This window comes from Patiria miniata, unplaced genomic scaffold (genome assembly GCF_015706575.1).
Source record: "Patiria miniata isolate m_02_andy unplaced genomic scaffold, ASM1570657v1 HiC_scaffold_11, whole genome shotgun sequence".
In the NCBI taxonomy this organism is placed as follows: Eukaryota; Metazoa; Echinodermata; class Asteroidea; order Valvatida; family Asterinidae; genus Patiria; species Patiria miniata.
The window spans coordinates 1,085,535-1,107,509 of NW_024037049.1; the positions used below are offsets into that span (position 1 = coordinate 1,085,535).

Here is a 21,975-nt window from a genome sequence, read left to right on the forward strand (position 1 = left end):
GTGAGTTAAAGATAAATGGTTACAGGATGATAATTGAGTTAGAAATGAGATTTTGGGGTCTAACTTTTGTAGAGGGTTACTCTTGGGAGTAGGCAAGTTGGGATTGGTTTTGGGGTCACAAGGTCAAAGGTCAAGGTCAGCATGGTGAATTCAAGGTAAATGGTTTCCGGATGATAACTTGAGTTAGAAATAAGATTTTTATGTCTAACTTTGGTAGGGTGTTGCCCTTGGGAGTAGGCAAGTTGGGATTGGTTTTGGGGTCAAAAGGTCAAAGGTCAAGGTCACCGTGGTGAGTTAAATGTTAATGGTTCCCGGATGATAACCTGACTCTGGCTGAGGGGTTTCAACAGCAACGCTGTTATTTTTAGAGTTTACACGAGTTTCGCCTTGTGGGGTACCGGAACAATGGGAGGTACCCCACAAGGAATGCCCACCGACTTGCGGGGTACCGTTTTGGTACCCCACAAGTTTTTCACGAAATAGATATGGATTTTACTCAAAAACTAGGAATTTCCAAGGTGGGTTGATGTGTCGCAAGTGGAAGAGTTTTAGAAAAGAGATATCGAGTCCGAATTTCAGTCCAGGAAATTAACTATGGTTAAAATAAGAGCATTTTGACATAAGTGTGCGACGTTGCAAAATTTTAGTTCACGAGAACAAAGGAAGTACCCCACTTCTATGCCTATGTAAGCGGGTGGGATGGGTGGGTGGGTGTGTGTGTCCGGATAAATCTTGTCAGCGCGATAACTTGAGAAATACTTTACATGTGAATTTCAAATTTGGTTTGTGGATTGTTCTTGGCAATCCTAAGAAGCCTATTGCATTGGGGGCCGAAAGGTCAAGGGTCAAGGTCACAGTGGCTAAAATAAAAGAAATTTTGTCAGCGTGATAACTTGAGAAATACTTTACATGTGAACTTCAAATTTGGTTTGTGGATTGTTTTTGGCAATCCTTAGAAGCCTATTGTATTGGGGGTTGAAAGGTCCAGGGTCAAGGTCACAGTGGCAATCCTAAGAAGCCTATTGCATTGGGGGTCGAAAGGTTTAGGGTCAAGGTCACAGTGGCTACAACAAAAGAAATTTTGTCAGCATGATAACTTGAGAAATACTTTACATGTGAACTTCAAATTTGGTTTGTGGATTGTTTTTGGCAATCATTAGAAGCCTATTGCATTGGGGGTTGAAAGGTCCAGGGTCAAGGTCACAGTGGCTAAAACAAAAGACATTTTGTCAGCGCGATAACTTGAGAAATACTTTACATGTGAACTTCAAATTTGGTATGTGGATTGTTCTTGGTAATCCTAAGAAGCCTATTGCATTTTGGACAGAAATATCAAGGGTCAAAGTCACAGTGGCTAAAATAATAGAAATCTTGTATTTATTCTGAGATCATAGGGATTGAATCATATAAAACCTACAGAAAACACTGATGCTGTCAATAAACGTTCCATGTGACCCAAGTACATGTACATGAGTTGATGTTAAAAGAGTGGTGGTAAGTCATGGGAACAGTCACAGTTGCGGGGCATTTGTGTTTGTAAACACACCTGACTTGTTTCTGTTAACATGTACGTGTATTTATTCCAAGCATTGAATTTTGATTTGTAACATTTGAGCAGTGCCAGTGGCGTGTACACATCTCCATATGTCGTTGCTCAGTCCATGATCCACCCTAGCTCAGTCCATGGTTGTTGCAGTTGTACTTTGTACGTGCACTTTAATGATTGCAAGTACATTAGGCCTACGTGAATTTCCTTCCATTTTATGTCGTACTGTCAGCCTAAAATATATTTTTATTTTAATTAGAAGTAAAATTTGATAATTTTAGGTGCAAATTTTGATTATTTTGATTGCACTTTTTAAAAAACACGGCGCTAATATCTTGTTTCCGGACAGTCAAACTGAACAATTCAGTTTGGTTCGGTCTGGTTTGGTTCAGAGTGTTACGTTCAGCGAATTTTAGTTCAGTTGGGCGGTTTGGCTGCATATCCCAGTGGAACAGAAGCAAGCGCCTTAAGGATTGCTGGAATGCAAAGAATCTATGCAGTGTGCACTAACCCTTCCAATTTAATGGAATAATGTAAGCTGCAGTTAAAAGTCACCTTTCAAGTCAAGTTTGTTGTCCTGCATATAATGTAATTTTTGTTTGTTTCTTGGGGGGTTGTTTGACCAACAGATAGGCATAAACAAGTACGGATGGCGACAAAAGATAATGGATGCTGTACAGGAAATTCACAAAAGAAAATGGGAACCAGGAAGTGTGCAGGCCACTGGCAAAAGGATTCTCAGGTCGGTAATGCATAACATAATCTCCAACCTTTGGGGAAAAACTTAATTTAATGTATGATTTGCAGTTTTTTTTCTTTATGTGCATCTGTGCTGTTTTAGTTTAACATGTTTAATGTGCATTTAGTATAGGTATTATGCTCTTTGAGTTTTGGGATAAGCTTGTTTAAAAATGTCTCAATATTTGACAAATAACAGTTGCTCTCTAGTTGTTAAATATTTCAACATTCCATCAACATATGTTTTATAATAATATAACATAAAGACACCGTTTAATAATTTATGTCAAATTTAGTCAACCCTCAAATTTAAGTTTGGTTCAGCAAGGTTAAAATATAAACAATGATTCAATTCTGGTTCAGCAAGCAGTTTAAAAGTGCCCTTTGCAGGACCCAGAATATAACCCAACCACACCACACTGCCACTGCTTTCCATTGTGAATAATGTATTTCCGTATTTTATGCGCTCTCCACTTATGCTGCAATAAGTTGCTTGTGTATCAACTTAGCTGACTGAACAGTCCCGTATGTTGGGCATGCACACATACCGGTAGTACAGAAAGTGTAACTTTTTGTTCTCTCAATATAAGTTTTTAAATAAAGATAAATGAAAACACCCCTGTGCTGTACGGATGGCTATGGGACCGTGCTGTGCTTGGATCGACATCTTGAAAATCAAGGAAACCTAGCCTCACTGTGTTCCTTATAGTATGACGTCAGCATAAATTTTCAGATAAGCCTATTTCTACATGTACATGAGTAATGTACAAGACCAGTTGTCAACTTTGAACTCATTAAAGGAATCAGTTCAGTTCACTTTAAGGATCATGTATGTCCTTGAATAAAACAAATTTGCCTTTAAATTTGCATTCACTAATTCCTCAGACGTTGAACAATTCTGATTGGTTTGAAGCCTGTCAGTAGCAACTGTTGTTACAGTTGTTATAATTTCAAAGAAACATAAATGCACCATCACACAAATTATTTTTTAGGGTAACGTTCATTTTGGCTTTTTTCAGAATCTGAAGGGTCACTTGATCAACCCCAAAAAGAAATTCAAACTTTTGCTAGCATTAGATAGACTGTGTTTCAAGATATAAACAATAAATTACATTGCTTTTTCCTCGTGAAAGTTTGTGTCATGTGACCACAACAAAGCTTAGTTTTCTGGCAACAAGTGTGACTTGGTCGATAAGTATGAGCTATAACAGCCCACGAGGAAAGTATATTTCAAAATTTGAGTTTCTTTTTTTAATTGAATCAGTAACAGAGTTAGTCTACTTCATTCACTTACCCAAATAGCTACTACATATGCATATTTATTCAGCCGACAGGCTCAAACGCTAAAAGATTTAATCAACCAACGAGCGCCCTCTCGGGGCCTACCCATTATGTTACGTCATGAATCTGCCATTATACTTTCTCTTTATTTCTAGCGCGGCATCGTGCAGAAGCAAAAAATTTTGCTCTCGCCTTTTGACGAGTTTTTGTACAATTTTCGCTTGAAGAGTTTCTGTTTTATAGAATTTATCAACCAAGTGAGTTGTGTAGAATCTGTAGAGTTTGGTTTGAGTAAGTAGTTCTCATTTGGAGTCTTTTTGCTTTCATTCGTGGCGTAGCAGGTTTTTCAGCCTTTGTCAGACACCACGTGTGGCGGGCCAGGTCGGCACTGCGGGGCTAACCCAGTGCCGGGTAGGCATCGTGGGTTCTCCCTTTGGGATCAAGTGCAATCCCTTTATAGCCGAGTCGGCTTTCCTAAGTTAGTATTATTTCTGTTTTACAGTTATCTAATAATAATATTTCTTTGTCAAAAATAATAATTTCATAATTATTAATTTCAAAAAAGAAAAAAAGAAAAAAAAGCAGTACATTTAATTTATGACTACATACATGGACGAATCCATAAAGGCCTTAGGGGAGACAGTGCATTGTATCCGCGGAGAGAAGTGCGGTTATTCTCCACAAGGTCGGCTAGTCGCCCCACACGTGGGGCCCCTGTTCCGGAAGTCAGACTTTCAGCCATTCAGGGGACTAGCGAAATGTTTTGAGGAATACAGCGGTTTCGGCCGTTCCCTGTTCTCCGTTCGTTTCCCCTAAGCTCGCAGTGAGCTAGCGCCTAGCAAGACGCGTACAGTGGGGGTACATCAACCAGCGGTCGTTCCCTTCCCCTTGGCTGTTCTCAACTGCATATATCTCAGTAGTACAATAGTACGAAAAGACGAGATAGCAGTGAGTCCCCACGCAGGGACATCGCTGTAGTCTGTAACGGTCATCCCGTGTTACACGTTTTGGCCAGCATCAGACATACATCCTACGGTATGGAACACCATGAGGGCACCGGGGATAAAACTCCCCGTACAACCGCGGCCCCCAGGCGACCAGCCGTAAGGATCCCGCGGTTAAAAAGACCGCATCAAAGGCCACCAGTGGTCTCAACGGTAAGACCCAAAAAGGGACCACTAGTTGCTCGAACGGGCAGGACTCGCCGTGACTGACTTGCCTCCTCCCCCAATTTGGACCACGGACTCGCAGTCAACGTCATTCTTTGATCAATGCTCTGGAATTCCCAGCATATTATCGGAGTTTTCACAGTCAAGTGAATCAAGTCACCCAAGTAAGAAAAGGAAACAAAGGCAGCGCCGTCTTCTTCAGGGGATTCCACCCATAAGTCAACGCATCGGCAAAAGAAAAACAAAGGTGTATCCACGGAAATCTTTCTAAAAGCTTTCCAGGACATCAATCTTTCACTAGCAGCCCTCACTAAACAACAACAATGGAGATCGGCCCCAGCGGTGACTGGGAGGTCACTCCCGGCGGCCACATTTCCGGACCCAGATCAGGGTCTAATCCGGCCGGATCCGGGCGTGGTCCGGCCGGATCTGGCTTAATTCAGCCGGATCCGGGCGTAATCCTGCCGAATTCGGGCGGGATAAGAAGGGAACACACTGGGCCCCCAGATCCTGGGGTTGCCATTAGTGTCAGCTCCGATAATCCACCTACTCCGTCCGTGATTGGGCGCCCCCGAGATCACAGGGTGGAATTTCTTTACACCTAGCCCCATAAATGTGGCCAATTTACTGGACTACCTCCGTAAACATAGGCCACACATCCACCATGTACAAAAACATGTCGAACTTTGTCAAATTTTGATTTTCACATTTAGGCTTAATTTGTAGGATTTTTTCTTGAGAAGCATACTCACCCTCTTCATAGGCTAATCATAAAGTGCTGCCTTTTCCGGATGTCTAATTTTCATGAAATTTCACGTTGAAATTTTGATACGCAAAAGTGGGCAAACGAATCTGGAAATTTCACAAAAAATAGACATCTGAAAGAGGCATCACTTTCTAATTGGCCTATAAAGAGGGTCAGTATGCTTCTTAAGCAAAACAATCTACAAATTAAGCCTAAATGTGAAAATCAAAATTTAACAAAGTTTGACATGTTTTTGTAAATGGTGGATTGTGTCGCCTATGTTTACGAAGGTAGTCCAGTAAATTGGCCACATTTATGGGGCTACTTTACACCCATCTATGAATTTGGGCACTTCTGTTCAAGATGTTCCTGACATAGATGTCGATAGTACTCACCCCCCTTCCACTCACTCGCAAGATGGGTGTTCTGGGGATGAAGAGGCCACTGACCCTGGCAATTTTCGCCATTTGAGACTCAGCTGAGGCTGGTTCAAATAGATATGGTTCGGGTACTGCAACTACCAGAGAGCAGTAAACCAGAGACCACCCGTCGTTCTTTCAAATGCTGGACTGGCGTGGAGGAACCTCGAGATCCAGCTTTCCCAGCTATGCCAGTGGATCGTTTATGCGCTGATTGCATCCAACGGATCGCCCATTCAAAGAAATGGACTGCTTTCAACAAAAGGTCGGCAGCCTATTTCCTGTTTCCAGAAAAGGACCGAGAAATAGGTTCTTGCTATTCCGGATATGGCCAAAGACAAATTGACTGGAGATAGCGGCAAAGCCCCGACCAAGTCAATATTTGTCGATAAGACTAGAGCAAAGATGGAGGATACAATGAAGAAAGTCGATGAGGCGGCTAGATTTGGCTCAAAACAAGCGCCTTTTTACTTTTATTATCTGAATATATCGTCTGCGCCTGTGAGGAGGATTCACAAATTCCAGCCGATATGTTAGCAGCAGCCTTCCGATGTCTGGACGAAATACTTCGTTTTTCTCTAGATCAGCTTACGAAAATCTCTATCTTGTCCGCCAAATCACGTAGGACTAACGTGATAGAGGCACTTTACATACCACACGAAGGCGCTAAGAAGAAGTTACAAGACCTTCCTCTTATGGGCAAAGACCTTTTCGGTGGCAAATTCCAGGAAATTCTGGAAGTTCAAGCCAAAACAGCGGACAAACTGAGCTTGAAGAAGCCTTCAGCTACTAACAAGCCCAAGTTCTCTGGGAAGAAGGCAAGGAGAGGTGCTCCCTCATTTCACCCTGCCCTTAGAAAACCATTCAAGCCCTTTCGCCAACAGACGGCCAAGGCATCAGCTGGTGCAATAGTTTCAGCTCCACGCCCCTACTCGCATGAAGATTTGCGCGACTTGGGACTGCAAGTTGGTCTATTATGGTTCCCCTGGCGTATACATGTTGTCCAGAATAGCCCCATTGTGTTCCCATGCCGTCAGTCAAATCCCCATGGTGTCCCCATGGTGGCAATAAAATCCTCATGGTGTTCCCCATGGTGGCAATAAAATCCTCATGGTGTTCCCATGGTGACCATAACATCCCCATTGTGTTCCCGTAGTGTCCACAAAATCCCCATGGTGTTCCCATGGTGTCCACAAAATCCCCATGGTGTTCCCATGGTGTTCATAAATCCCCATGGTGTTCCCATGGGGTTCATTGTAACTTACATGGTGTTCTTGATTACCCCCATGGGTCCTATGGGACTGGGATCCCCGTGGAATATTTTTCATAAAGGTCGATACCTGACATCCGCGTCTCGATAGTCCACCTCGTTCCAGCAGTAGATAATTGGAGAGATCAGGCATATGGGGACGAGGTTGCGTTTATAGCGTAAACATTGGTACAACGCGCGCAGTGCATTACGGCAGTACAACACGGTTCAGTACATCAGTGGCGCTCACTCAGCGGAGAAACCAGGCTTGTATTGAAGACTAGTGCAGTGCTGACACTTTTTTTTACACAATAAACATGGCCGCCATCATGATCTGCAACACTTTCGGACATGCATTGTAGCAAACAAAGTCTGAATCACCATTTTGTTATTATTATCAATTTTTAAATATAGTGTCATAGAATACTGAAAAATATTGTACAAAGTTTTGTGTGCTTGGCAATTTCCTCTTCTGTTTCAACTACTAAGTTGCATGCTGGAAACCTGGAAACGCCATTGAAAACTCCTAAGCTAGGAGAGCATTGACTTAAAATATCTGCGTCATTTGAAGCATTACTTTCTCCCAACCATGTGACTACGTAAAACAATCTGAAAAAGGGAAACAGCAGAAGCAAAAGTGAGCTCGATTTTCTCCTTTAGGAACAGGATACCAACAAGTGAATTTTTTTTTTTAGATTCATGTATCTCTAATTTTTGTTTGTTTGGGAATTGGAGTTAATTAAAATGATTTCACAAAATTTGAAATTAACCATTCAGGAAAAGGCAATGGACAAACTACATCTCATAATTAAAGCAAGTTTTTTATTATTTTTGTTCACAGCCATTCAGAATCCATGGCTCTGATTAAAAATATAACCAAGCACGTGGCTTACATTGGAAGCAGTATTACGTATGTGGGTAATAACTGGAAGGCCCACAAAACATTGTTTGATGAACAAGATGACCCAGTCAATCTACAGAGATTAATGACGGAGACGGACGAAGGACTCAATAAGACCATCAGGCTTTTTGAGGAATTTCGGAAACTTAAAGGCCAGCTGAACCAGGCAAGTTGAACATTTAGTTGTTTTGTTTGGTTGGTTTTTTTTTTGGGGGGGGGGGAAGGGTTAGTGGTGGTTTTGTTTTTCTTGCCCTTAAACCAAAAAAAGTCTCTGGTTTCTGGTCTGGGCGCGTCACTGTAGCTATGCGCATCGGCAAAAATAAAAAGTTTTTTTTTTCAATATAAGATGATGTCTCAAAACCGCCAAACTCACTGGTTTGACTGGAATCCTGCTGCTGCACAATTTTAATGTGTTTTTAGATGGGGTTCCAGTCGAGTATAAGCTTTATGTGGCCTCTCTGGGCTCCCATATATTTGTCACTAAATTTAGTCATGCATCAGTTGCAGACATTGTTGTGATTTTGTAATTGTGCGTCTGGAAGCCAAATGTGTATCTGGAACCTGAAACCTGTAAACGCTTTTTTTAATTAGCACAAACATGTAAGGAAGCAGACTAATTACCAGCCCAAATAGAACTATTGTTAAAAAAAGTTCTAAATGTTGTTTGGCGTAATTGCAAGAATGAGGAAATCGTTCTGGAATGCTACCCATTTCAGGTCAAAGGAATTGCAGGAACTAGAGTCCACCCATAATTTCCTGTGGATGTTAAATCTGATTTTTGCATAGAACATTAATGTATGTTGTTGGGAATAATGATTGGATGAATCAGTGTGAATCAAATTTGAGTTTGATTTGGTATGTAATTCATTACAGAGACATTTCACATACCGGTACATGTAAATACTTGACATTAGTCTCCACAGTCAAAATATCAATTTGTGAGATGGAAGGACTAGGCAAGTAATTAACCAAAATAACTATTTTCAATCTATAATATATTCAGTTGCCATGGCAAATAGCCATTATTAGTAAGGGCAGTTTGGACAAATGTTGGGGTCACAAAAAATTGGTTTCTCTTTATTGTTTCAAGGCAAAAATAAATCAAAACTTTCATGGGCACTGCACTACACAGCAGGACGTTTGTTCAAACCGCATGGTTCACTTAAAGGGACACTAGGTCCTGGAACAGCCCAATTGGGCTACAAAACGTGCTTTGAACGAGATGATGATAATCGGAAATAACTTTTAAAAGTAGGATATAAACATCCACACAACTATCCTTTCAAAACTAGGCGTTTTTGTGTTATTCCTGTATTATGCGTGCGAGAACGAATTTTGGGGTCCACTTTTGCGACCCCATAATTCGACCTTGAAGAAACCACAATTTTTTTGCATTGGTGATTGGTCACCAAGCGCTGTTCCCGAGACACATAACGTGTATATAACGTAAAAAAACGTATTCGTACTCCGTCATGTCCGATGTAAACAAGCGGGTTTTTTTCGTCTTTTCTCGGGAACAGTAAGACATTAGGTTGGTTTCCTTTCAACCAGATGTTTGAAATAGGCTAAGTAAACAATCCAAAACATAACATTTTCGGGGATTTCAGGACCTAGTGCCCCTTTAAATCATTGTAACAAAGATAATTGGCCTGAACACCAAAAATAAAATTACTTAAAAAATTCTCCCTTTGTTATTTTTAACACTACACAACCCTATGTTTATTTGGTGATAGCCCGATTGTCCGAAGGTTCGATAGTTCAAAGGGCCCATTACAGCTGTGTGGTTGCGAAGGGCAATTTCTATAGGTTATGTAACACTTTATTTGGAATGAAAGTAAATGCACACAGACAAGTTCATGTTGGCGGGTGAAATCTTTGAAAATTAATTTCTGCCGTTTGGAAGATTGTATCTTCTTGCAACTTTCATGGTTTATTTCCCTTTTAATGATCCAAGTATGTGTTAAAAAGCATTATGATATGTTCATGACGTTTCGTTGAAATTGGAAAAATAGGCCTGTCTACGTGCTTTTTTTAAAGTTATAACACTGGTGTTTGCAATATCTGTCAATCTTTTCAAGCCTCACGATTATTAATAAGGTTCCTATCCATAATGGTGTGCAGGAAAAAATTGCATAAAAGCCTCCTTCAGGAGTTATTAAGAACCCTAACCTCCCCCAATCCTACAAAATACTACTGAGGAGTAACCTGTAGTATGAATTTCTTTCCATACAAGTGTGCACAGCACATGTACCGTAATTTCCTGCGGATAAGACGCGTCTTATCTGACTTTCTAGACCACAAAAACATCGCTGCGCCTTATCTACAGGTGCGCCTTATCTGGTGTCGCTTGAGTTCAAAGTGACGGTCTTTGTGTGAAGAATTCTTTCAATGCCGCAATCAATAATGCGGTCAACCAAGGCTCAACTCTCCAGACATTGTGACCGTATTTTCATTCCAACAATGCCGCGATGTGTTGATCCCCCATGATCGTGCTTTCATTCGAACAATGCCGCAATGCGTTGATCCCCCTTTTAATAGTGATCGTGCTTTCGTTCCAACAATGCCGTCATACAAACGTTTTTCTTTGTGGCCGTTAGTCACCGGTAGAGGGCGCAACATCTGGCTCGGAGGGACTGGGCAAGTCTACGAATCTGATCCAGCGTGCGTGTTGCAATATCTTCAGACAGCGCGTGGACCATCGTTTCTGGCCGCTGATTGGGCCGCACTGCATTAACAAAAGGCCAAGGAAGGCAAGGATCGGAAACCGCAAGCAAGCATGCACAGCGCGCGTTGGCTGAATGGATGAAGGTCGGTATCAATTTACATTGGTCTTTTCTTCATGGCTCTACATGTGACCAGCCAATGTGGTTACGGTTTAATAATTCATCCTCCGAATAGTGTGATCGTTCTAAGGCAACACAATGGCCCCTTTGTGGCGATGTACCGACACCGGGTGACGCCTGGTGTTCTTCTGTGTGCGGTCAAACATGCGTCTTATGCGGCAGTGCGCCTTATCTGTTGGCGTTTGAATTTTTTTGGGGTGATTTTAGGGACCTGCGCCTTATCCGCCGCGCGCCTTATCCGCAGGAAATTACGGTAGTATTCTGTGGTATTTGATACTTGACCCCCAAACAGCCCTTTGGGGATTTTATTGATAAATATCTCCCTTTTTGCCAGATTCCATGGGTCAATACCGAGACCCACTCCAAGTCATGCTGAGAGACGCTAATGAATATGCTAATATGCGCTTCGTCATTGTGTTGCCGGATTAGCACAGAATTGTTCTTGTTAGCACAGAATGGTGATCGTAAGCGCGGAATTCTGTGGTTAGCAGAGCAATGAAATTGGGCTCTGGTTAAAGCAGGAAGTTGATACTGCACCAAGTAAATGTTTGTTTCTTGCACCAGATCTACTAACAGTCTTGTGGTAGTAAAATTGCCCCTGTAGAAACAAATCCTGAGTCAACATTGGTCATTTCATATATCAAGAGAAAATCTTCTGCAATCGTATCGGACTTTACTAGCTCTGACATGGTATTTTGTGAACAGAAACACAAAGGTGGTGTCTCGACATGTGTCACATTATTTCTGATGATCTCCCATGGGACTTTGCATCACTGTGTCTTAGACCAGTTGATCCAAGTCGGTTGGAATGGTAAGTATACCCTCAACGTGTAAAGGAATTCCTGTATTGGTTGTGTACTACATACCTGGATCCAGGTATGATTCTTGCAAGAATCATACCTGGATCCAGGTATGTAGTACACAACCAATACAGGCAGGATCCAGGTATGTCGTAAACCACCAATATATACCTCTCAGGATGCACTGATGAGAAAAGAAACTGGAATTCAACCAAGGCATCCCAGAAATCAAGACTCATTGGAAATCGACCCTCTGAAGAACCAACTGCTCATTACGAGATATTGCAAAACAACCATCAAAAGATATTGCTTACCCCCCCCCCCCAAAAAAATATCTTCTTACTTACTTAATTCCTTGATGATGCCTAATGGCACATCAGCCATTGTGTCTCGCTGCCAGGTGTTCTTTGGTCTTCCTCTATTTCTTTTCCAGTGTGGATTCCAAGTCAAGGCTTGTCTGGTGATGCTTGAAATCGGCTTCCTTAAAGTGTGGCCGATCCACCTCCATTTGCGCTTCAGGATTTCCTCCTCAATTGGGGTTTGTTGAGCTCTCCTCCACAGTTCCTGGTTTGAGACATGTTGCTGCTAGTATATGTGGAGGATTCTTCGCAGACATTTGTTTGCAAATGTTTGGATCTTCTTCATTATCTTTTTTTGTGGTTTGCCATGTCTCTGAGCCATAGGGTAAGACTGACTTGACGTTTGAGTTGAAGATTCGGATCTTGGTGGGGGTAGAGTACTTTGTCGAGCTCCAAACCTTAGACAGCATTAGGAATGTTGTTCGCGCCTTACCGATTCTTGCAGTGACATCATTATCTGTGCCACCCTGCTTGTCGATGATGCTGCCCAGGTAGACGAAGCAGTCCACTTCCTCCAAAGCTTTACCGCCAAGAGTACATTCCTGTGTTCCCAGCAGCATTCACTGTCAGTAGTTTGGTCTTGCCGCCGTGAATCCCCATCCCAATTGGTGCTGATTCTTCTTTTAGGGTGTTGGACTTATCCTGCATCTGTCTTTGTGTGTGAGAAAGGAGGGCGAGGTTGTCTGCAAAGTTGAGGTTGTCTAGCTGTACCCAGGGTGTCCATTGTATCCCATTTCTTCTTCCTTCCTTGGTACGTGTCATGATCCAGTCGATCACGATTAGAAATAGAAATGGGAAAGAAGGCAGCCTTGGCGAACTCCCGTCTTCACATTGAAACCCTCGGTAAGCTGACTGTCGTGTATAACTCTGCATGACATTCCCTCGTAGGTGTTTTTGATGAGGTTGGTGAACTTCTGTGGTATGCCATCCATAATGGTCAAGGAGCCTCCGTAGCACATCTAGGTCAACACTGTCAAAGGCTTTCTCGTAGTCGATAAAGTTGATAAACAAAGAAGAGTTCCATTCTATGGACTGTTCCACGATGATGCAAAGAGTAGGGATCTGGTCAGTACATGAACGATCTCTTCAGAAGTCTGCCTGTTGGTCTCTGAGTTGTTTGTCCACTGCTTCCTTGTGCCTCTCCAAGATGATCCGGTTCAGTATCTTTCCTGGCACTGAGAGGAGCATAATCCCTTGGTAGTTCTTACACTCACGTAGGTCTCCTTTCTGTGGTAACTTCACCAAGTATCCTTCCTTCCATTCCTTGGGTACTTCAGTACCTCAGTCTCCCAGATATTGCCCGGTAGCCTATGCATCATTTCTGTTGATGTGTCCATGTTTGCCTTGATAGCCTCGGCCAGAATTTCATCCGGTCCCGCTGCCTTCCCGCTGTTCAGGCAGCTGATGGCCTTCTTGATCTCCCTTTTTCTTGATCTCCCTTTTGCTTGGGCGTGACAAGTTGACTTGGAGGGCTGTTTCAGCTGGTGGTATCTCGATTGAGGTCTGTGGGGCTGGCCGATTCAAGAGTTCTTCAAAGTGCTCAGCCCACCTCTTTATCTGCTCCCCTGTGTCTGTCAGTACCTGGCCATCCTTGTTCTTGATAGGTCAGTCGGTCTGCTGATATTTCCCAGTCAGATTCTTGGTGGTGTTACAGCTTCCTCATGTCCTTTATTGCAGCTACTTCTTCTGCCTCTCTCGCCAAGGTGTCGATGTAGGCTATCTTGTCTGCTCTGACACTTTTCTTCACTTCCTTGTTTTCCTCTGTGTATCGCTTCTGGGCTTCTGCTTTTGTTGCTCTTGTGCGGCTGTTGTTCAGTGCCTGTTTTCTTTTTCGTCTCTTTTGAACTTTCTTCCGGGTTGTGTCCCATCCTACTTTTAACTTTAGCTTCACTCTTGCTGTGACAAGGTGGTGGTCTGAGGCTGCGTTTGCTCCTCTCTTCACTCTCACATCCAAGAGTGACCTTCAGATGCAGATATGATCAATCTGGTTCTCTGTCTTATGGTCGGGTGACATCCAGGTGGCCTTGGGTATCCTCTTATGTGGGAATACTGTGCCACCAATTACCAGGTTGTTCATTGCACATAGGTTGGCAAACATCTCTCCACTGTCATTCATCCGGCCCAGTCCGTGTATCCCCATTACTTCTTCGTATCCCCTGTTTACTGCTCCAACTTAAGCGTTAAAGTCACCCATTAGTATTGTGATGTCTTTGCAATTTGTCTTGTCTATGATGGCCTGGAGTTGTCGGTAGAACCTCTCCTTGGTCTCCTCATCCTTGTCATTGGTTGGCGCATAGCACTGAATGACCTGCAGTACTATACCCTTCTTCTTTGTTCGGAAGGATGCTGTGATGATCCTTGGTCCATGTGCTTCCCATCGCAGGAGGGCCCTGTTTGCTTCTTCTGTAAGCATGATCCCTACTCCTTCTGTGTGTGGTGCATTGTCCCTTTCATGTCACGAATAGAGTAGAGTTTCTCCATATGTAAGTCTCTTGGTACCTGCTTCAATCCACCTGGTTTCGCTTAGTCCTAGGATGGCGATGTTGTACCTCCTCATTTCTGCTGCTACCTGTGTGGTCTTTCCTGCTTCGTACATAGTCCTTACGTTCCATGTACCTAAAGTTCTGGTTGTCTTGGAACTGAGTAGGGCTGTTGGACTAGTAACTTCCTCATGGCTTTGATTACCAGGCATCATGGTTCCTCGCTTGCCTTGGCGAACTCCCGTCTTCACTTTGAAACCCTAGGTAAGCTGACTGTCGTGTATAACTCTGCATGACATTCCCTCGTAGGTGTTTTTGATGAGGTTGGTGAACTTCTGTGGTATGCCATCCATAATGGTCAAGGAGCCTCCATAGCAGCTTTCGTTGATGTTTCTGTAACAACTTGTTTTTTACGTGGCAGGGGAGTTGGCCCTGCACACACCCCCCAACCTGGAGGACCAGGAGTCTCATTTTCCTCTGATCTCTTCCAAAACCTGTCTGACATGGTTGTACCTTTCAGGAGGCAAGCCTCCAGTCAGCATAGCCTTTGGAATCCTTGAGATACACAAGCCGCTGCAATACGATCAAGGTGAGGACTCAGTAGCAGCAGATCTGAGAGTGTCTAACTCAACAACAACTTTGGACAATAAAACACTGAATCTTACATCGCAAAAGTTACTGGCAAGCTATGTGTCTTACACCAAAATACTACACCCATTATATTTTGCACTTATGGCACTCCCTGCCTTAGAGTGCATTCCTCATGTTATAATACATTTCTCCTCATAAAGATTGGAGTTTCCTCGTTTTTTGTTTTTCCAAGTTACATGCCTGTAAACTGCATAAGATAATTAAGATAACAGTGCTCAATAACATAGCAGCCAAATTTTAGGACCGTCTGCCCTTCAGGGATGGGTTGCAACTGCGGTATTAGCCCGATGGTACATGGTGAATTCTACATTGGCACCACTCAGAGACAGCGAACAAAAAAAGAACGGGTGGTATTATGGCAAAATCAATGAAATTAGTCATCTCCTCCTAAAGTACAGCATGTACAGTAGGGATTTATGACCTTGGCAGTCAGTCATCATTCACTCTTCTGCTACAAAAAGGCAGGCATAGGATAGTCCAATGCAGGTTCCCCATAACAACCCCCTTCATCTGAAGACAGTGTTTGTCGTTAAGCCTGAGCAGAAGTTTGGCTATATAGGTGGAGAAGGGTACGTGTGTGTGGATAATTGTTGGGACGCAAATCTAAGAAGTGCTGCAGAGCTTCATCAGACCTTCATCAGACAACATGCAGAGTTCACTCTAATGTAGTGGGACATTGATAGGACACATGTTGCCAGGATTGTGTAGGTGCATCCGAATGAGCAATTGGTACAGAGGGCTCCATTTACCCAGACATGTCAACGGTCACCCATTGAACATTAAACCAGCCCAAAAATATCAGACAGCTGACACTTGTAGAGGAGTGGAGAGCCATATCCCAGTGTCACCCACAGCTTCTGGTATAAAAAAGTTCCTGGATTTTTAACGGGAATTTTCACTTTAGGTTTAGGGTTGTTATTAGCACCCCCTCCCCCTTTTCCAAATATCAATGGCCATTTGGTTAATGTGTAATAAGATTTGAAGGTTTGCATGGTGAAAAGAGCAATAAGAGTAAGTTCATATTAACTTAATGTTTGCAATGCATTGTTTCTTTCAGGCAACCAACTCCGAGACGGTACTGCCTGCAGATTTGATCCTTGATTCAGAAGATATGCCAAGGATTGGTAGGCGCCTAACTGCCATTTTTGCAGTTACCCTGCTGACTACAAGTTTATTTGTTCTATTCAGGAGAAACAGTATTCAAACAATTGTGAGAACTGGAATTTGATCGTGCATTTCTTTGAACTGATTGCTCTGTGTGAATGCTGCAAAAAAAATCTGATCTTCTGTGCACAAAGTGTGTAGATGTAGATGCCTTTGATATTTTTGGAAACACTGCAAATTACAGTGTCTAAATGGTTTGAGAAGAAAGCCCCATCCAAGTCCCAAACTTGTTTGTTTGCTGTTCTATTTAACTTTTGGGGGTTCTAATTGGCCTATGCGTAAAGTTTGTGGAAAATTTCATATTTTATTTCAGGATTGTCTTTGGTATAGTTGCGGAAAAAATACTGTTTTTGTTAAGAAATGTATTGTTTTTCTTAGATATTGAAAGCATTTTTCTGATAGGCAATTTCAAGATTCAGAACAATGACATGATCAAACTTGGCACAGGCAAAGAATGATGAAAGTGTGCATAATGAAGTCATGTGTTGCATGACATCCCAAATGTGCATTTTTTTCGTTGTCCTATACAGGGTGTTTCATAAAAAAGGAAAGAGCTCATTTTGTTGATTCCTCGGGTATGACTAATTATTTAGGTAACCACCATCTGTTGCATAACCATGTCTTCTTTTTCTTGACACCACAAACTCTATTTTACAGTCACGGATGACTGAGCACCAAGTGATGTAACTGACATGTCAAAAATGGCCTTGTACCACATGAATCCCGGGACATACCGTTATTTCGTTTTACCGTTTTGCATTTCCTCAAAAACAAAAACAGTAAACGCACCGTTGACCGTTTTTTCGTTTTACAGTTTTGTAAAACGGTCAAACGGTATTAGGTCACAAAAAACAATGACCTTTTTGTTGTTTTTCTTAATTGTTGAAAGCGATAAACGGTTAGTTGCTTCATTTCAGAGTGTTGTTTTAAAAGAACATGACAATGAAAAACGGTCAATAGTCATGTCGACCATTTTTTGATTTAGGTTCGGCAATTAAGCAATGCACCTAGGAATGTTAATGCGTCCTCATGGGATCGAGTCATTGCCTGATGGGACCCAAATTACCCTCCTCACATTTCGTTCTCACGACATAGTTTTCGAACTGGCTATTGAAGAGCCGCGCCGAACTCCAATTTCCTTCAAATATCTGCAACTTCTTCAAACGTATTACCATCCTGTATCCATTGTAAAAAGTAATGTCCTCCCTTGAAGTTTTCCACTGAGCGCCATTTTTGCTTGCAACTCTTAAGCCCCACCAACTGAATCGCGTGAGAAGGGGGTCAGGGTCACGCCAGGAATCATCACACCACGCATTATGCCGAGGTAACACTTTTTCATGTAAAGCATGGTCCCCCTCCATCCCCCTTGCCCAGCACCACAAAATGCACCACGGACTGTTCACTATGACACTGAAATAAAAAAAAACAGTCTGTATTCAATACTGACCGTTTTGCTGTTTTTCAAAGTTATTTGTGTAAAACTGTAAAACAAAAATCATTGATCGTTATGCTGTAATGAATTTTATTAAACTTATAAAACAGAGAAACCGTATTTATCTTGATACCGTTTGACCGTTTTACAAAACTGTAAAACGACAAAACGGTCAATGGTTTGTTTACTGTTTTTGTTTTGAGGAAATGCAAAACGGTAAAACGAAATAACGGTATGTCCCGGGATTCACATGCACCATAAGACCAATTGACAGTTATCAGAGAGAGAGTTATCAGGAATGCATTCACAGCAATGAGAACCAGGGCAGAGATTTGTGTTGAAAGGAATGGGGGGCATGTTGGAGGACAGTTGGGTTAACGTTGACAGTGATTAACCTTGATATGTTTTAGCAATTGAAAAATGACTTTGATAATGTATGTCCTGGATTTTGTTATTTTCAACATGCTGAAAACTGTCAATTGGTCTTATGGTGCATGTGGTACAAGGCCATTTCTGGCATGTCAGTTACATCACTTGGTGCTCAGTCATCCGTGACCGTAAAATGGAGTTCGTGGTGTCAAGAAAAAGAAAACATTGTTATGTAACACGTGGTGGTTACCATTTTCCTAAATAATTAATCATACCCGAGAAATCAACAAAATAGCTCGGTTTCCTTTTTTTTGAAACACCCTGTATATCTACAAACTAGAGGTGCATCATGGTTGAAACTTTGTTGATTGGCAATGACTTGTTATATGTAAAACAAACAAAAAATTAAGTATTGTCATGATGAAGTCATTTGGAGGTTTTTAAAGATTTTTGAAATTTTTAACCTTGATGTTATATGTTGCAAACACTACATTGTAAAGTTTTGTAATAGCTTTGGTAGGTCATACAGATACCTGTACGCTTTGTACTGGTATCTTTTCCTTTCGTCATTTTTGTGGGTGCTGTAAAAACGGTATGAATACTATTAAAAGTTCAAACATTAGACCATGCATAAACAGACATAAGTTTAGGTTTTTGTTTGTTTTTTATGTTTTTTTTCCATAGACTTTGTACATGTTATATTTAAACGTCACTTTGGTAGTTTTCCGAAACTTGTGTTCTAATGAAACTTGACACAGACACAGACTACACACTCGTGTTTTATATTTATAACGCCCAAAGACAAACAACTGTCTTTTCCTTTGTCTCTCCCATAGACAAAGCACATCAACGTACGATCGAGGACCATTTTCAACAAAAGGTGAACGATCGAGGTCAACAAAGAATCTGTTGTTCTGCCTTTGTCTGTCGGTCCTCGGGGTGTATGTAGTTCACGCATACACATACCAAAGACCTGCAGGAGCATAATGATTTTATTATCGTGGCTACACAGAAAAAACTGTCCAACTCCCTTCCTTCTCACATCCTTCAGTCACGCCAGTCTTGTCTGGTCATACTTTCCTTTTCACATTATTGGTTCCTTTTCAAATTTCAGTTTTTGTTTACTTTATGATAAATATTTGCTTTGTCTTGTACTTGTTTCATTTGTTGGCCAAATAAATAATGTGATGGTCACTACGTGAGTAGTTCCTAGGTTGTTGATGTGTATACAGCAACGGGGGTAAGGATCTGGATCCCTGGTCAGGTGACGGCAGGGAGGCAGGCTGATATGCACACGCCCACAGAAAACTCAGTCAGACTCATTATGTCATATATGGGGACCATCAACTACGGTATTTTCTCATAGTCTCCTAGGTCTACATAGGCCTACTTGCCAGTTACTGGTCATTTTCCAATCACATATTCTCCCCTAGGTGACATAATTTTGTGAAGAGAAAATGCAGTTATTGACTATCTAATACTTTTGTGGGCATGCCATATCAATCATTGTTTCTTTGCGAATTATTATGTTGATTTTCATGACTAATTCATCCCCGACTGACATCAGTCAATCCTTCTACATGTATATGAAGGTCGCCATTATAAAAGGCAAAATGGAAAATGGAGCATTCTTTCTGTGGATTAAACCTAATGTTTTCACTCCAAAATTTAAAGTGAAATCAAGTACATCATACAAATCAATGACCATTTCAGGGTCTTAGCACTGGAATGATGCTGCTGACATCTCTTAACAGATTGTAAGCCAAGGAGCCATCTCCTGGTCATTTTTTTTTTTCCAAACAGGATCCGGCAGGAGTGCTTTTGAGAATTTATAAGAAATAAGGCAGCAGATTTGTGACGGTAGTTGTGACTCTAAGGCCAACAAAAAAAATATTTGGTCTCTGGTCAGACCAAAGTTCCGGAATTGACGCGGCCACGCGGCTTTTTTTTTTTTTTTTGCTTTGTTTTCTTTTTTCTTCAAGCTTGGATTGTACAGACAAGGTGGGGTACTATTTTGCTTTTTTGGTGTCCTCATGTACATTGGTTTCCTCCATAATTTGCCTTGGTGCTTTCAATCATTTGCCTTGGTGCAATTTCCCATTCCTTGGTGCTCTTTGGTAAAAAAAATTGAGGAGGTGCGGAAATAGAGGGCGCTGTTGGAGCTACCGCGGAACATTTTGGGATCGACGCGCATGATTAAAATCGACGCACGCGCTGACCAGAGACCGACTTATTTTTTTTTTGGCCTAACTCAGTTAAAGCAAGTTTAATATCGATGAGGTCTTTTTACTTCTTATTTACAAAACGTAAGAGAGGGAGGAACTTTTTTACAATATGCACATAGCCTAAAACGTATGCTGTGTTTGTGTCGTTCAGAACAAGACATCAGATATGCATGTAATGATAATTTCAGAAGATGGAACCCAATCCATTTCATAACGGAACATAGCGCTCATTTGGTTTGTTACAATTAAACGTGTGGTAAATACGCAGCAAAAGGACCGTTTTCAAACGTTAAATTGAAAGCATATCGAGTACACAATGACAAATATTTCTGGATCACACATCATTTGAAAGAGGAATTCATATTCACTGAGGCGGTTGAGGCACTTCCACTCAGTCCACTTGGTGTCAGCTCCAGGTGGGAGCTCTTCCTGAGGCTTCAGTGCCAAGGATGTTGTTGCTGGGCGGTTTGGTATTCTTTCCTCCCACAAGGCAACTCTTGTGCTAGCTGGAGATGTTACAAGAGGATCGACGCTTCTCAGGAAGCTCTTCCTTGACTTCAGGCGGTTAGCTGCTGGAGTCTGGTTGAAGACAGGATGACGTACATCTTCAGTTTGGCGACTACGCTGCTTCATGCTTGCTACCTGACGTCTGATATCAGGGGGAGCTATGCCTGCCAGTATGTGTAGGCTGTCTGTAGGTGTTGCTCGGAGACATCGAGTAATCTGGCGGCAACAGGCGTTTAGAGCAGTATCAATCTTCTTTGCATGTGTTGACCTTTCCCACACAGGGCATGCATATTCTGCAGCAGAGTAGCAGAGTGCTAGGGCAGTTGATCTTATTGTCTGTGGTCTGGTTCCCCAGGTAGTGCCAATGAGTTTGCTCAGGATGTTGTTTCTTGAGCACACCTTGCTCTTTGTCTTCTCCACGTGGTTTTTGAAGGAGAGGGTGCGATCCAAGGTGACTCCAAGGTACACTGGATGATCACAGTTCTCAAGGGATGTGCCTGACCACCTGTAGTTGCCTCTTTGCTTCTCGGTTGCGTAAATGGAAGGCGCACACCTGTGTCTTCGATGGATTGGCACGAAGGTGATTTGCTTGGTAGTAGGGTGTTAACTCTTCCAAGGCTTTCGAAAGTTGTTCTTCCACAACCTCAAAGTCAGCATGTTGTGCACTTATGCCCAAATCATCTGCATAGATGAAGCGACGAGTACCATCAGTACTTGGTTGGTCACTAGTATAGATGTTAAAAAGAAGCGGAGCAAGAACACTCCCCTGTGGGAGGCCATTCCTTAATCTTCGCCATCTGCTCCTCTAATCACCTAGTTCCACAAAGAAGAACCTATTCTCCAGCATGCTTTCAATCAGCTCAGTCAGGCGGATGTCCTTGGTGATATCCAAGATCTTATGGAGGAGGCACCTGTGGTTGACTGTGTCATAAGCTGCGGAGAGGTCGACGAACACGACGCCAGTTACCAAACCTTCCTCAAAACCATTCTCGATGTGCTGAGTGAGGTTGAGTACTTGGCTGGTTGTTGACTTCCCTGGGCGGAATCCAGCTTGTTCTGGGATGAGGTGTTCATCTATTGCAGGACCAAGTCTGTTG

The 21,975-nt window shown here is 42.2% G+C and overlaps 1 protein-coding gene across 5 annotated transcripts in view; it reads left to right on the forward strand.

Moving 5' to 3' along the window:
* Positions 1-17,012, forward strand: part of LOC119741476 (ankyrin repeat, SAM and basic leucine zipper domain-containing protein 1-like) — a 102,070-nt gene extending 85,058 nt beyond the window's left edge. For 4 of the 5 annotated variants that reach the window (XM_038217237.1, XM_038217264.1, XM_038217246.1 and 1 more), the window contains 3 exons: positions 2,176-2,288; positions 7,989-8,214; positions 16,239-17,012. In XM_038217237.1, coding sequence (XP_038073165.1) covers positions 2,176-2,288; positions 7,989-8,214; positions 16,239-16,409 — 510 coding nt within the window. In that variant the 3' untranslated portion in view covers positions 16,410-17,012. The remainder of the gene's footprint in view (positions 1-2,175; positions 2,289-7,988; positions 8,215-16,238) is intronic. The other variant, XM_038217272.1, reaches the window with a different exon arrangement.
* Positions 17,013-21,975: the final 4,963 nt, after the last annotated feature.